Consider the following 12,690-nt stretch of genomic DNA (forward strand, 5'->3'; position numbering starts at 1 on the left):
GGTGAATATAATACCATTAATTTTCCAATAGATGTGATGTGTCAGCGGCTAAGACACAAAACAATGAGTATAAAAATGAGGACTTTATCTCAGGAGGGTCATCCCAAACACACTATTCCCAGGTTGTCACACCAAGACCCCAGTGCATTTGCAATGGAGCCAATTTCAAGTCTCTTTTCGCCTCACTCGGGGTACCTATTAAAACCTTTCACCTGTTGGTGCTTCACAGCTACTCAAAGTAGGATGAAGTCAGAAGATGCTTGAAAAAAAGGTTGTATCCGCCTTAGCCTTAGTCTCTCTTTTAGCTTCTTGCAATTCCCACCTGAGCATCATGGGGGGACCTGCTGCTTCCCCTAGGCGGCTGCTGATTTCAGGTGGAGGATGTTACACCCTTCTATGGATCAGTGCTGATGTGGGCCTCTCCGCATTTTCATGGGCTGCTGCAGAGATGAGCTTTTCAGGGTTTCGGAACTGTGGGGGAGGGAGCTTTGGCTTTAATAATTTCTTAGGGGAGCCTAGAGCAATGGACAGGCGCCCCTTTATGTACTGAAGTAAAGAGAGCAAGACTGTGGCTCCTCCCTATCTGTACATTGCAACTATGGATGTCTGGCCTCAAGGTACTGAACAATTACACCGGGGGTACAACTGCAGCCCTTACTTCTTTGAGCAAAGGTTGCTCTCTTCTCGCACCCTCGCTGCGGCAGTCACCGCAGAGGCGCCAGGGAAGACACGGGTGCAGCCTTCCCAGCCAGCGGAGCGACGACTACAGAGACGAGGGCACAGAATACATCCTAAGCCATGATTCAGTCAGCTGCATCTGGAGGCATTCTGCTGTGCCTTACTGTAGGCTAACCCATCCCTGAGCGCTCCTTGGAGAAAAGGAAAATGCCTCTGCAGTCTCTGCCCTCTGTTTCCACAGAGCTCTGCATGCACTGGCAACAAGTAGCTTGCGAGAGATGCTGGCACTTAAACATTGTTCGAGAGTTTGGGACAGTACAAAGGCTCCCAGAGCTCCACAAAGGCCAGCAGGAGGAATGCTTTCTTCAACCTCTTAGAGTCCCTTAGTGCTACAGTCCTGCCTCCCCTCTGTAGCCTTTAGCGGGGCTTTTGCCCTGGGGCACCACAAATGAGTAGCCCCTGGAGACGGGGTGCATAGATACTAATTGTGCCAAGCTGCTCTGTAAAATTCCTGTTCCTGAAACACCATCTCCATTGGGATTGAACCAGAGACCAGGCATATGCTGCTCCTTCACTGGGGCATGTTTTTCAGGGGGCAAGGTGCTCTAACGGAAAATACATTAGAAGAGAAGTCAGGAGTTCTGGCTCCGACACAGATGTTCTAGGTAACCTTGGGCAAACTCCTTCAGTTCCATGCCTCTACTTCCCTTCTTGCCCTTTGTAATCGCTGTTGGGCAGGGCTTACCTTACTGTTTGTTCAGTGCGTCCCACAGCGAGCACCCCCGCTCCCACCTTATTCGGGACCTTAAAAGCTTCACTTTAATTCGAGCACTGTTCTAAATAGTTGCCTGTTTTCTAGAAAGAGAACAAATGGTTGTTCTCGGAACTAATTATTCAGCCATTACATTTAGGTTCACTGTGAGTACCAGTCTTGGCGCTCAGCAGTGACCCTGGAGAGACCACACACAGCTACTTCTTCCACGCCAGACAGTGTCAAGATAACAAGCTCCGTTATTTCAAGCACAAGGCATTATCTAAGACACCATGAACAAATCCCTGCTCCCAGGAATTTGGTCAACTTCCTGGGGATGTGAAACATTTATATGTTGTGGAAAGGAAATGTTTAGTTAATAAGTGCCCATATATATATATATATATATATATATATATATATATATATATATATATATATATATATATATATATATGGCAGTTAACTGTTCTTTGCAACACAAAGGTATTATGTAACCAGAATGTTACTTAGCCGTAAAAGGATGGGTACCTGAAACAAATGCACAACCCAAGAAATAAAGTGGCTATTTAAGGACAAGTAAGTCTGAGATTATTTTCTGCAAATTATAAGCATTTGTAAAAAATGTACCACTTAGGCTGTGGTTTCCAATCGAACCGATTAATGTAGGGCCCTGCCAGACACTGGTGACACGTGCCGCTATACTTATGTGCCATGTAATCCCATTGGGTTTATAGATATGCTACTAATAGCTAATCACAACACAAGCTTTTGGTCTGTTGCAGTAACATCTGTCACTACACTGTGTACAGGTTGCAGCCAGGACATGTGTTCTGTTGGTATAGTGTCTTCCAACCGCATCAAAATGGTTCAGAAAAAGAAAGGAATCCAGAAAAGTGTCGATCGTTAAACGTTTCTAATTCACCAATGCCGCCGACCAGTGCTGTCCAGTTCAATCTTGAACAGGATCAGTACAAAAGAGACCTGGCAAAAGCGTTATCTGCAAAAGAAGCTGAATGAAGGACGTGACTCCAGATCCCAGAGCATGTGTGGCCGGGGGAGACGGGGCAAATGTAGACCCCCCGTCCCACATATGTCTTTATCAGAACAAGTGATAGATAAACTGCTCTAGGATTTCCTGGGATTGTTCTGCTTGCTCAGATTTAGCAACATGTCCGTCAGCAGTGGAGGTCACAGTATGGAGTCCCTAAATTGTCTCCTCTGCCAGGAAGTGAACCCCCACCTCCAACCTCCACCCCCCCCATCACCACCCCCGGCGAGCCATCAGGTTTGTTCGCACGGCTATGTGAGAAGCATTGTGAAAATATATTTATTCTAAATATAGAAGCATTGTGACTTGCCCTTGACAAATATGGTGGCGGTTATTGTACATTGGGATGAGAGGATTTCTTGCCTCAGCTTTAGCTTAGCTAGATATAATTCATATTCTTAATGAGAGTGAAATAAAAGCTGCAGTTAAAACACAAGGCCTTGTCATCATAAAACCTGGGTGGGGGGGGTCTATGTCAAGGACCCTAATCCATTGGAACTATGTTCCACTCCCCTCACAAAACATATGGTGCTCACCCAGTGTGAAGTGCTTGGTGATCATGGAATGAGCCGTGCTAAATACTTTGTTTATAGCTCACTTAGTTTTCCTAGTGAAAGCAGTGATGTAATTAACGAAGTCATTAGAAGGTTTTTCACGTTTGGTTTCTTAGGCCTTCAGATGAAGCGCATCTAGTTCACTGCCCTGGCACTTTGAAGGAGACATTTAAAACATTACAATTTTAATTATGTGACCTGAAATGCTTCTCCGTCCCCAATAAATGAATGTAGTTCTTGGTAGTGACCTGAGTGACAGTGCTGAAAGCTAAATCGTGGTGGTTGCCTGAAGACCAGATATGGCTTCATTAGAGGAAGTATTTTCTTAGTTTCTTAGTTGTAACCTAGGTGTCCTTCTGCAGAGACAGTGTCCCTATCTAACCTATTCAACAAAAAGGGTAACAAAAATGATGGGTGGGGGGTGTGTGGCTGAGCTAGGATGACCGGATGAAACGGAGAGAATATCGGGATAGATGTGGGAAGCAAAAAAAGAAAAAGGAAAAAAAAGCTGCCGGAGCGAGGTGCCGAAGCAACAAACAACGACAACAAAATCGCATCTGACAACTGGGACAAATGGGGCCCTGAGAGTTCATCGGGCGGGACCTGGACAAAGTACTAAGAATGGAGAATCCAGCGGAGGGAAACAAAAAGGATTAGGGGACTGGAACACATGGCTTATGAGGAGACCACGAGGGAACTGGGATTGTTTAGTCTGCAGAAGAGAAGAATGAGGGGGGATTTGATAGCTGCTTTCAACTACCTGAAAGGGGGTTCCAAAGAGGATGGATCTAGACAGTTCTCAGTGGTAGCAGATGACAGAACAAGGAGTAATGGTCTCAAGTTGCAGCCGGGGAGGCTTAGGTGTTGGATATTAGGAAACACTATTTCACTTGGAGGGTGGTGAAGCACATCTGATGAAGTGAGCTGTAGGTCACGAAAGCTCATGCTCAAATAAATTGGTTAGTCTCTAAGGTGCCACAAGAACTCCTTTTCTCACTGCAATGAGTTACCCAGAGAGGTGGTGGAATCTCATTCCTTTCAGGTTTTTAAAGGTAAGTCTTGACAAAGCCCTGGCTGGGATGATTTAATTGGCGATTGGTCCTGCTTTGAGCAGGAGGTTGGACTAGATGACCTCCAGAGGGCCTTTCCAACCCTGATATTCTCTGATTCAGCTATGGCTTTTCTGCCGTGACTACTAATTAGCATGATGCAGTGGATGTCTGGTGACCAGGCCCTGGACCTCAACCACCACTTCACTTTCCTCTCCGCTATATAACAGTAACGAAACCCTTCCAAGCATATCTCCCCTGCTCTGGACTTAAAGCAGTGAAGTAAATGGTTCCACAGCCCATAACCTTTCATCTGTACTACTGCGTTCCCTCGCAGTTACATTTTAATTAAATTACGTTTTAATGAGCTAAATTTAATATATTGATTTGCAACAAAATATAGCCTTCACAGTAAATTTTGTTAACCTGGCAGATATAGCATATCTACAGACATTAAAGCAATTATATACCTTTATTTACATATATTCATAGTTTTAATTTTAAACTATTAAAATTAAATATTTTAATATTAAAATATTAATTAAATATTAATTAAATATTTATTTGTGTCAAGCTCTATTTGTTTGGAAACTTGGAAATGAACACAAATACTCAAAACAGGGTTCTGTTTCTTAAATAAAACTAATTTAAAAGTTCTGGGTACATAAAAAAAGGTTATCAAAATATACTTCGCATTTTGTTCTTTAAAAACAGTATCTGTAGTTAGTGACTGAAAGTTTCTGGTCATGATTGTGGGACTGTTGGATCGCATCCTCTCATAGTTCAGGAACAGTACAACAACATTTCCTGATTTTTTTTTAGCTGTCAAGCAGTTTCTTAACTTTGAGTGAGCTGCTCATTGACCTGATCGAGTTGAATGAACTAAAATGAAGAAAATATTCCTTCTGCACCTGCAGAAGAGGCTACTGTTGTCAAATACCTAGTTTAGTGCTTCAACAATTTCTAGTATATGCTGTTTTACCAATGATATGCAGCAGTTCAGTGGTTTGATTTCCTTTAACAATCCAGAAGCAAACATGTACTGCTTAAAATGATTTAAACGAAAAGGAAGCAAAAAAAAAAAAGATTATAGTAAGTTTACGTCTTAACAAGTTATCAATTTTAAACAGGTTTATTAAAAAGAAAAAATATATTTAATTTAAAGTTAAAAAAGCAACTTTTTTTGTTATTGACTCTGTTCTGGGAAATAAAATGAAGTCTCCCGTCATTTTTGCAGATGGTTTCCATCCCGGTCCCTCCATTCCCTTTATTTGGGGAAATAAAAAATAATCAAAAGAAACATAAAATTCCTTCATATATATGATACTAGGTATAGGAATAATATATATATATTTACATAAGAAAATGACCAACACCAATCAGTGTATCACTTTAATCAAGATCTTCCAGCCTCCACCACAGATTCCACCCTCAGGTTCATATAAGGTCTGTCTACACTGCAACCAAAAAGTCATGGTTGGCCCATGGTGGGTGACTCAGGCTCATGAGCTTGAGATTAGGATCTGTTTAATAATGTGTAGATATTTCGTCTCAGGACCCTGTGAGGTTGGAGGGTCCCAGTACTTGGGCTGCCGCCCAAGGCCAAATATCTACACCAAAATTAAACCGTCCTTTAGCCTGAGCTCTGCGAGCCTGAGTCAGCTGCTGTGGGACAGCCAGGCGTGTCTTACAGTAGTGCAGACATATCATCAGGAGCTATGATAGTCAAGGGATGTCGCTCCTCTGCTGGTCTGCTCTAATCCAGAGAGATCTCCCCAAATCAGGGTTTACTGCAGAGTCAGCTCTGCTGCCGTTGGTCAGGTCCTCTCCTGCACACTTGCTCTGCAGAGGGTACAGAAAATCCAAGGAAAAAACACACAGGAAAATACGATTATTTCAGTCCCTCTTCCTTGGGAAAGAACTCTTGGTCTTTAGACCAGAGCCCTTCTCCTCGCCTGCTATGGAGCTTGAGTTTCACCACCAAGCTAATGTCCACTACATGAGAGCTCAGCGTATCTCACCCACTCCAGAGTATGTCCTGCACAATTCTTATGGCCTTTCTAGAGTACAGGAATTAAACAATATTGTCATTTACACATACACATTACAACAAAAGCAACCAAACTCAGGAGGTTGATGTATAAGTAAGCATTGCACCACAAGTCACGTAGATTTAGCTGGACAAAATCTCTGTAAGGCTTGTAACCATAGCGTTAAAGTATTAAATTTTTAATAGTCAGAAAATGGAGAATTTAGGACTTCCAGTTTACTGAGAACAGATTAAAACAATTGTCAGATACTGCCTTGATGGAGATATTAAAAGAGAGCACATTGCCATGGCAACTGCCATTTATTTCTGGTACGCTATGTATAAATTGTTTTATTCACACAAGCACCGCTCTTGGAAGGAGGTGGTCTAACTGTATGCAGAAAGTTCTTTCGTTCCGGTATTTTTTTAAAATGGCCTCCAGAAATGGAGGCAATAATCACGTTAGGAAAAACCTTATTTTAAGTCTTGGAATGAACAGTGCTGCGTACTGGGGTATAAAAGTATTAAATTCCCTGTATTTACCAAACGGAGCCTTCAAAATGTTGTATGGGCCATGTAGCAACGAGAGCCTGAGACATAAACTCTTGTATTAGAGACCCGGTTTGAGGCCTGAGGTGTGAACTAAAGTTGTGTTCCTATAGCCCCTGTTAATATAAAACAAAGTTTGCAAGAGACAAATTGTGAGCAGGCTCAGAGAACCTGGCAAGAACAGGGCTGGTATTGTAAAAACACACATTCCTGAGAAGTGCTGGGCCTAGGATACTCGCATGACTCATTCCAGAAAGGTGATACCAGAACACATTGATATCAAGATGGTATCAAGATATCAACATTCCTCAGAGATAACAGGGAAACAGTGGCTTCTCTTCAGGATAAGGTCAGGAGGACAGAGTGATAGATAGAGATGTTTTGATCGAACCAGCATGTATCGATATATAAAATGGAGTCTCAGAGGGACTAGCTCTGACCTGGCGGGGGGAGTGACTGGACTGACTGAGCTGCATCCTTTGTCACGGGCGTACATGTGCTAGTTTAATTTTGACATTGATCCAGAGAGCTAGGACCGTGCTGCCTCAGCAATAAACCTGGCTGGGCACCTTTGCTACTGACGGCTGTTGTGGTCTCATTGGGTCGTTCAATCGAGGTCTGTTGTTCTAATTATCTGTGCAGAGGTGGGACCAGCAGACAGAGAACACTCACAGCCAACATCTGAAGGCAGATCATATATGTTCTACTTTCTTGAGGCCTTATTTATGTATTTTTGTGGTTAGTTGCTTTTCTGTTCATGGAACTTTAGGAATTAGTCATCTTACAAGAATAAATCCAGAGGCATTTGAGTTACTGTGAAGCATGTTCTCAAAGTTAGGAATGTCTGGACTATATTATGGTATTAGTACATGGTCTATTTCAATTGCTTCCTCTGAGCTATTCCAGCATGACGTATATAGCTCCTTGTCCTCAACGTGCTTTAGAAAATCGTATTTTTAGCAGCGCGTGCAGTTATGGATAAGCAACCGTGCACACGCAGGTGCTGACGTTGGATTTAAAGAACTAAAACTATGTCGGAGACACAGAGTGCCAGAGGCAAAGGAATTCCACACACACCTGCATCAGCTAAATGCCCTTGACCAGACATCTTATCTTGATACGTGTTAATGAACGCCACAACAAGCTGCCACAGAAGGCAGAAGCGGATAAGTTCGGGGCTGGCTCAGTCTCAGTGCCTTTCAAGCAGAGAACAGTTTTGAACAAGAGGTTTGACTGTTTAATGAGTCACACAAGCAGAGAGCATGTTGAAATACCAGTTCTATGAATGCATTTCAGGGGATCACTAAATAGCTTAGCTTTTGCAGCGTAGCTGTAAAGGAAGATTAGATGTGCGTCCTTGATACCCTATAAAGACCTTTTTTCTCGCGCTGCGGTTGTTTGTTTTTTTTGCCTTGACCTCAGCCATGTAGTTGTCCCTCTTTCCGTATCTGAGATGTGGGTAGCAACCTTCATAAACTTCAATGAAGAGGTGGAAAGGTTTGTTGTCTCTTAAAGTCATCTTTTTCACTGATGCTCAGAACCCTCAATCTTTTACTGGAGTCCCACTGCGCTAAGTATCATGACCTAAAGGTGCTTGTGATTCCCCCCACACACACATCCAAGCAGCTACAAATATACAATTGTGGTGGCCAGAAAGTTGGGTCACAGCCCCCCATGGAATATCTGCAAAGATGCTTATTTTACCTGGACCCAGTACTGATTTGTCATGGATTGGGAATGTTGGACAAACTGCTTTGCTAGAGACCACAAGCCCAATGTGGACTGGACTGTTTGAGAATGTAAGTTGTTTGTGGCCAGGACTAGATATGTAAGTGCCTGAGCACAGCAAGAAAGGCTCTTCATGGAATCATTTCTGTTTCATCCAGTAGTAGGACAATCTGTTTCCTACAAAGAGAATTGGCTCTATTTGCCACTCACTTTCAGTGAAAAATGGCTGATGTAGCTGGGATCCAATTTGCCAGGGCATCTAGGCTCTTATCTGATAAGAATCAAACCGCCATTTGTTTTTAGGATCACTAATCTAGAGCCTCAGTAGAGTGGCAGTAAACATGTGGGGCTCTTGTAACATCTTATGCCAAGCCTTTTCTATGCCACCTAAACAGATTCACTGACAGATTTGACGTTCACTGAAGTGTATTTCTCTGAGATCTTCTACAAGCATAAGAATAATAAGATGTGCATCTTTTTAGCTAGGGATTAGACCTGAGCAGTGTATATTTAATTAGACTCTAAAGCGCTTATTTCATTGTTAGCGAGGTCTACCGGAAAGAGAAAAACCAATATAACCATTTCAGTAAAATTAATACATCTGTATCATCTAAGAAAAAGTGAGGGTGTTCTTAAACATTCTAAAAAAACCCAGCTTGCATGTAAGGTAAAGGGGAAATTTTTTCTTGTGGCTTTAGTATGGGTCATTTAATCTGTTTGCTTAAGACCTGTCCTCCCACGGATTCACCTTCAACACTATTCTAATGACATTCACTCTTAAAAAGTATTGTCAACCCCTGACCATTCCAGGGGCAGCGTCGTAGAGCATTAGAGCTTTTTGTTTGGGAAGCACACCGGAAGGAGGAACACTTCTCAGAAAGATCGTATTCCTGGGATAACATATCCCAAGATCTGGGAATCTAAGAGGTTCACCATGAGTCTGAAGGAAGATGATGTGGAGAAGTTTCTCGATGGTAACCCTACTTTTGCCAAGCAATATTTCGATAAGAAACTGAGACCAGAGCCACTGAGTAGCATTCAGACATCAGAGGAGAGCGAGATACTTTTTGAGTTGATTCAAGACATGCAGGAAAGCATTAACATGGAGAAGGTTGTTTTCAAGACTCTAAGAAGAATCAGCTCTCTCATCCACGCAGACCGCTGCAGCCTTTTTATGTTCAGGCAAAGGAACGGCACACCAGAGCTGGCTACCAGGCTTTTCAATATTGAGAAAGACAGCATGCTGGAGGAATGCTTGGTGTCTCCAGATTGTGAAATTGTCTATCCTTTGGACATGGGCATCGTGGGGCATGTTGCTCAAACGAAGAGAACTATAAACATAAAGGATGTCAATGAGGTTGGTTTTCCATTGGTTTGCTTCTTTAATGAAAGATTCATAAAAACTACCAGGGTTTGTAGAGTTAAGGAAATGATGAACAGGGGTAAGAGAAATCAAAGGTGTAGAAGTCTCATTGACTATACCAACCATATGGCTGAAAACGGAAGATATGGTTGTTATGATTACTTTAAAAAAAACCCACAACTTTCCAGTTTATTCTGTGAAATAGTTCTCTGTTATGAATTAATAATTGAATGGTCAGTCCGCGCGGTCTGAGACCAATGCCTTGTATCACGTAATATACTGGCTCAAAATGGAAAATTCATCTAGGTTAAAAAAAGTCATTTTAGCGGAGAGACTGAAACACTTGCTACAATCTAACACTGCACTGAGTGCACCCTGAGGCACTGAACAGAAAGTGCAAGCCCTTAGAATGAGTCCAGGAATATTTTACCACCAAGGAATTTTTTTCTATCTCAGGTTTCTAGCATCCAGTGCAGGCCAACTGCTTTTCAGAGGTAGTTTTGTGAGCCAATGGATAGCGCAATCCTTAGCAGTGATAAGTGAATTCTCATCAGAATCCGTGACATATAAACTTTGCCCAAACATCTCACTATTCTTATTTTGATAGCCTTATTTATAAGTGAGCATTATATACCCTAGTTGAAGAAACTGAATCTAAACTGAATCCTGTGTATAATCTGTGTTATAATCTAAAATCCATGTGACCCAAATATGATAGCTAGGATTAGTTCATATATACTTCTTTCATAACTATTCAGCCATCTGTCTGTTCATTCAGCCAAAAGCTCATCACTTGGTATCCAAATGCCTAAGCAAACTTACTTACAGAGTAAGACCTGTCTTACAGAGTAGCATGTTAAGTGCTGGCTTGGTTTTATAATCATTCATTGCGCTAAGAGCAAATGAGAAGAAAGTAATATTTTAACAGTTATATTTGCCATTACTCTATTCCGCATTTCAGAGCAGGGTGCCCTCTGGGAAAGCTCTATATCTGGTAAGTTTCACCTGAAATAATAAAAACAAGGAGGAGTCCTTGTGGCACCTTAGGGACTAACAAATTTATTTTGGCATAACCTTTCTTGGCTAAAAGCCACTTAATCATATTTTAGTTTCTAATATGCCACAAGGACTCCTCATTGTTTTTGCCGTTACAGACTAACATGGCTACCACTCTGAAACCTGTCATTTTGACTATTTTCACTCTTCGTACCCAGTGTCTGCCCTCATGGTAGATCCTGCTTATGGAGGGTGAAGAGCATTGTTTGTGTAGATCACTGCTGCTTACAATGCAGACTGCAGCTTATTGAAACAATCTGGGCTTCAAGGCTCCTGCTTTCTGTCCAGCTATAGTGCATGGCATCTATCAGGGTGGGAGAGAGACACCGGTAAGCCAAAGGAAGTAGAAGCACAGGTAGATATACCATAGCTATTTGGTAGCATAAGAAAGGAGGTGAGGACTCAAAAAATTTGTTTAGATAAGTATTTTACACGCTTTTTGATACCAGAGATCGGCTTGATGCCCTCCTGAACTTAGATCAGGCAGATCTCAGAGACTGGAGCTCTGGCTAAAAGACTACTTACATTTTGGATTGTATTTCGTTTTTCATTTTTCCCTCTTTTAAACAGTGCACTCAGTTCAGCAGATTTGTTGATGAACTCACCGAATACACTACAAGGAACATACTTGCAACTCCCATTACGAATGGCAAAGATCTCGTTGCTGTGATCATGGCCATTAATAAGATACATGGCACGTTCTTCACCAGCTCTGATGAAAGTGTAAGTGTCCAAAAGAGCCAGAGAACGTCTATTTCTATGATATATAGGATCAGCTAGACTGCTTGTTCGCAAGAGCATACCTACACTCCTGCCAATTCCCTTACTGTAGACCAGTGGTTCTTTTCAACAGTTTATGTTTAGGGGGGGTCTATGAAATACGACAGTGAAAATTTCAGATCTCAGAAAAGGCATTCTGTATTTCCGATTTAAACAACCATATAAATACCTCACCTACAGGTCTAAAGCTATAAGTGTTATCGTTACGTCAGAAGCCCCTTTTTAGCGCGCTTTCTCACACTTTGGTAAGTGCTGTGCCAAGCATGTGCAACATTTACAATTGAATTCACTTCAGTCACTATTCCGTCTAACAGAGAACATGAAACAGTGGGTGTTACCATACAGACCTCAACAAGAGTGATCAAGAAAGGTGAGGTATTACCAGCAGGAGAGCTGGGGGAGGGGGAAATTTTGTAGTGATAATCAAGGTGGGTCAGCACTTTACAAGTACACTAGGAGGCGAAATAAACAAGGGGAAATAGTTTGTGTAATGAAACATCCACGCTCAGTCTTTATTCAAGCCTAAGTTAATTGTATCTAGTTTACAAATTAATTCCAATTCAGCAGTCTCTCGTTGGAGTCTGTTTATGAAGTTTTTTTTGTTGAAGAATTGCCACCTTTGGATCTGTAATCGAGTGAACAAAGAGATTGAGGTCTTCTCCGAGTTTTTTTGATGTCTGATTTGTGACCATTTATTCTTTTACGTAGAGACTGTCCAGTTTCGCCAATGTACATGGCAGAGGGGCATTGCTGGCACAAGATGGTATATATCACATTGATAGATGTGCAGGTGGACGAGCCTCTGATAGTGTGGCTGATGTGATTAGGCCCTATGATGGTGTCCCCTGAACAGATATGTGGACACAGTTGGCAACGGGCTTTGTTGCAATTAAAACTATTTCCCCTTGTTTATTTTCCCTTCTACTGTTCTTGTCAAGTGCTAGAAAAAAGGTTTCCCCCACCCCATTCCTCTCTCCTGCTGGTAATAGCTCACCTTTCTTGATCACTCTTGTTGAGGTCTGTATGGTAAACCCATTGTTTCATGGTCTCTGTGTATATAAAATCTCCCCACTATATTTTCCACTGAATTCATCCTATGAAG

General features: G+C 42.0%; 1 protein-coding gene across 1 annotated transcript in view; it reads left to right on the forward strand.

Moving 5' to 3' along the window:
* Nucleotides 1–9,323: 9,323 nt before the first annotated feature.
* The window catches only part of PDE6B (phosphodiesterase 6B), a 33,213-nt gene continuing 29,846 nt past the window's right edge, over nucleotides 9,324–12,690 (forward strand). Inside the window, exons 1-2 of the mRNA XM_048851496.2 lie at nucleotides 9,324–9,746; nucleotides 11,379–11,531. Coding sequence (XP_048707453.1) covers nucleotides 9,324–9,746; nucleotides 11,379–11,531 — 576 coding nt within the window. The remainder of the gene's footprint in view (nucleotides 9,747–11,378; nucleotides 11,532–12,690) is intronic.

The sequence above is a fragment of the Caretta caretta genome, chromosome 5 (assembly GCF_965140235.1).
Source record: "Caretta caretta isolate rCarCar2 chromosome 5, rCarCar1.hap1, whole genome shotgun sequence".
NCBI classification, from domain to species: Eukaryota; Metazoa; Chordata; order Testudines; family Cheloniidae; genus Caretta; species Caretta caretta.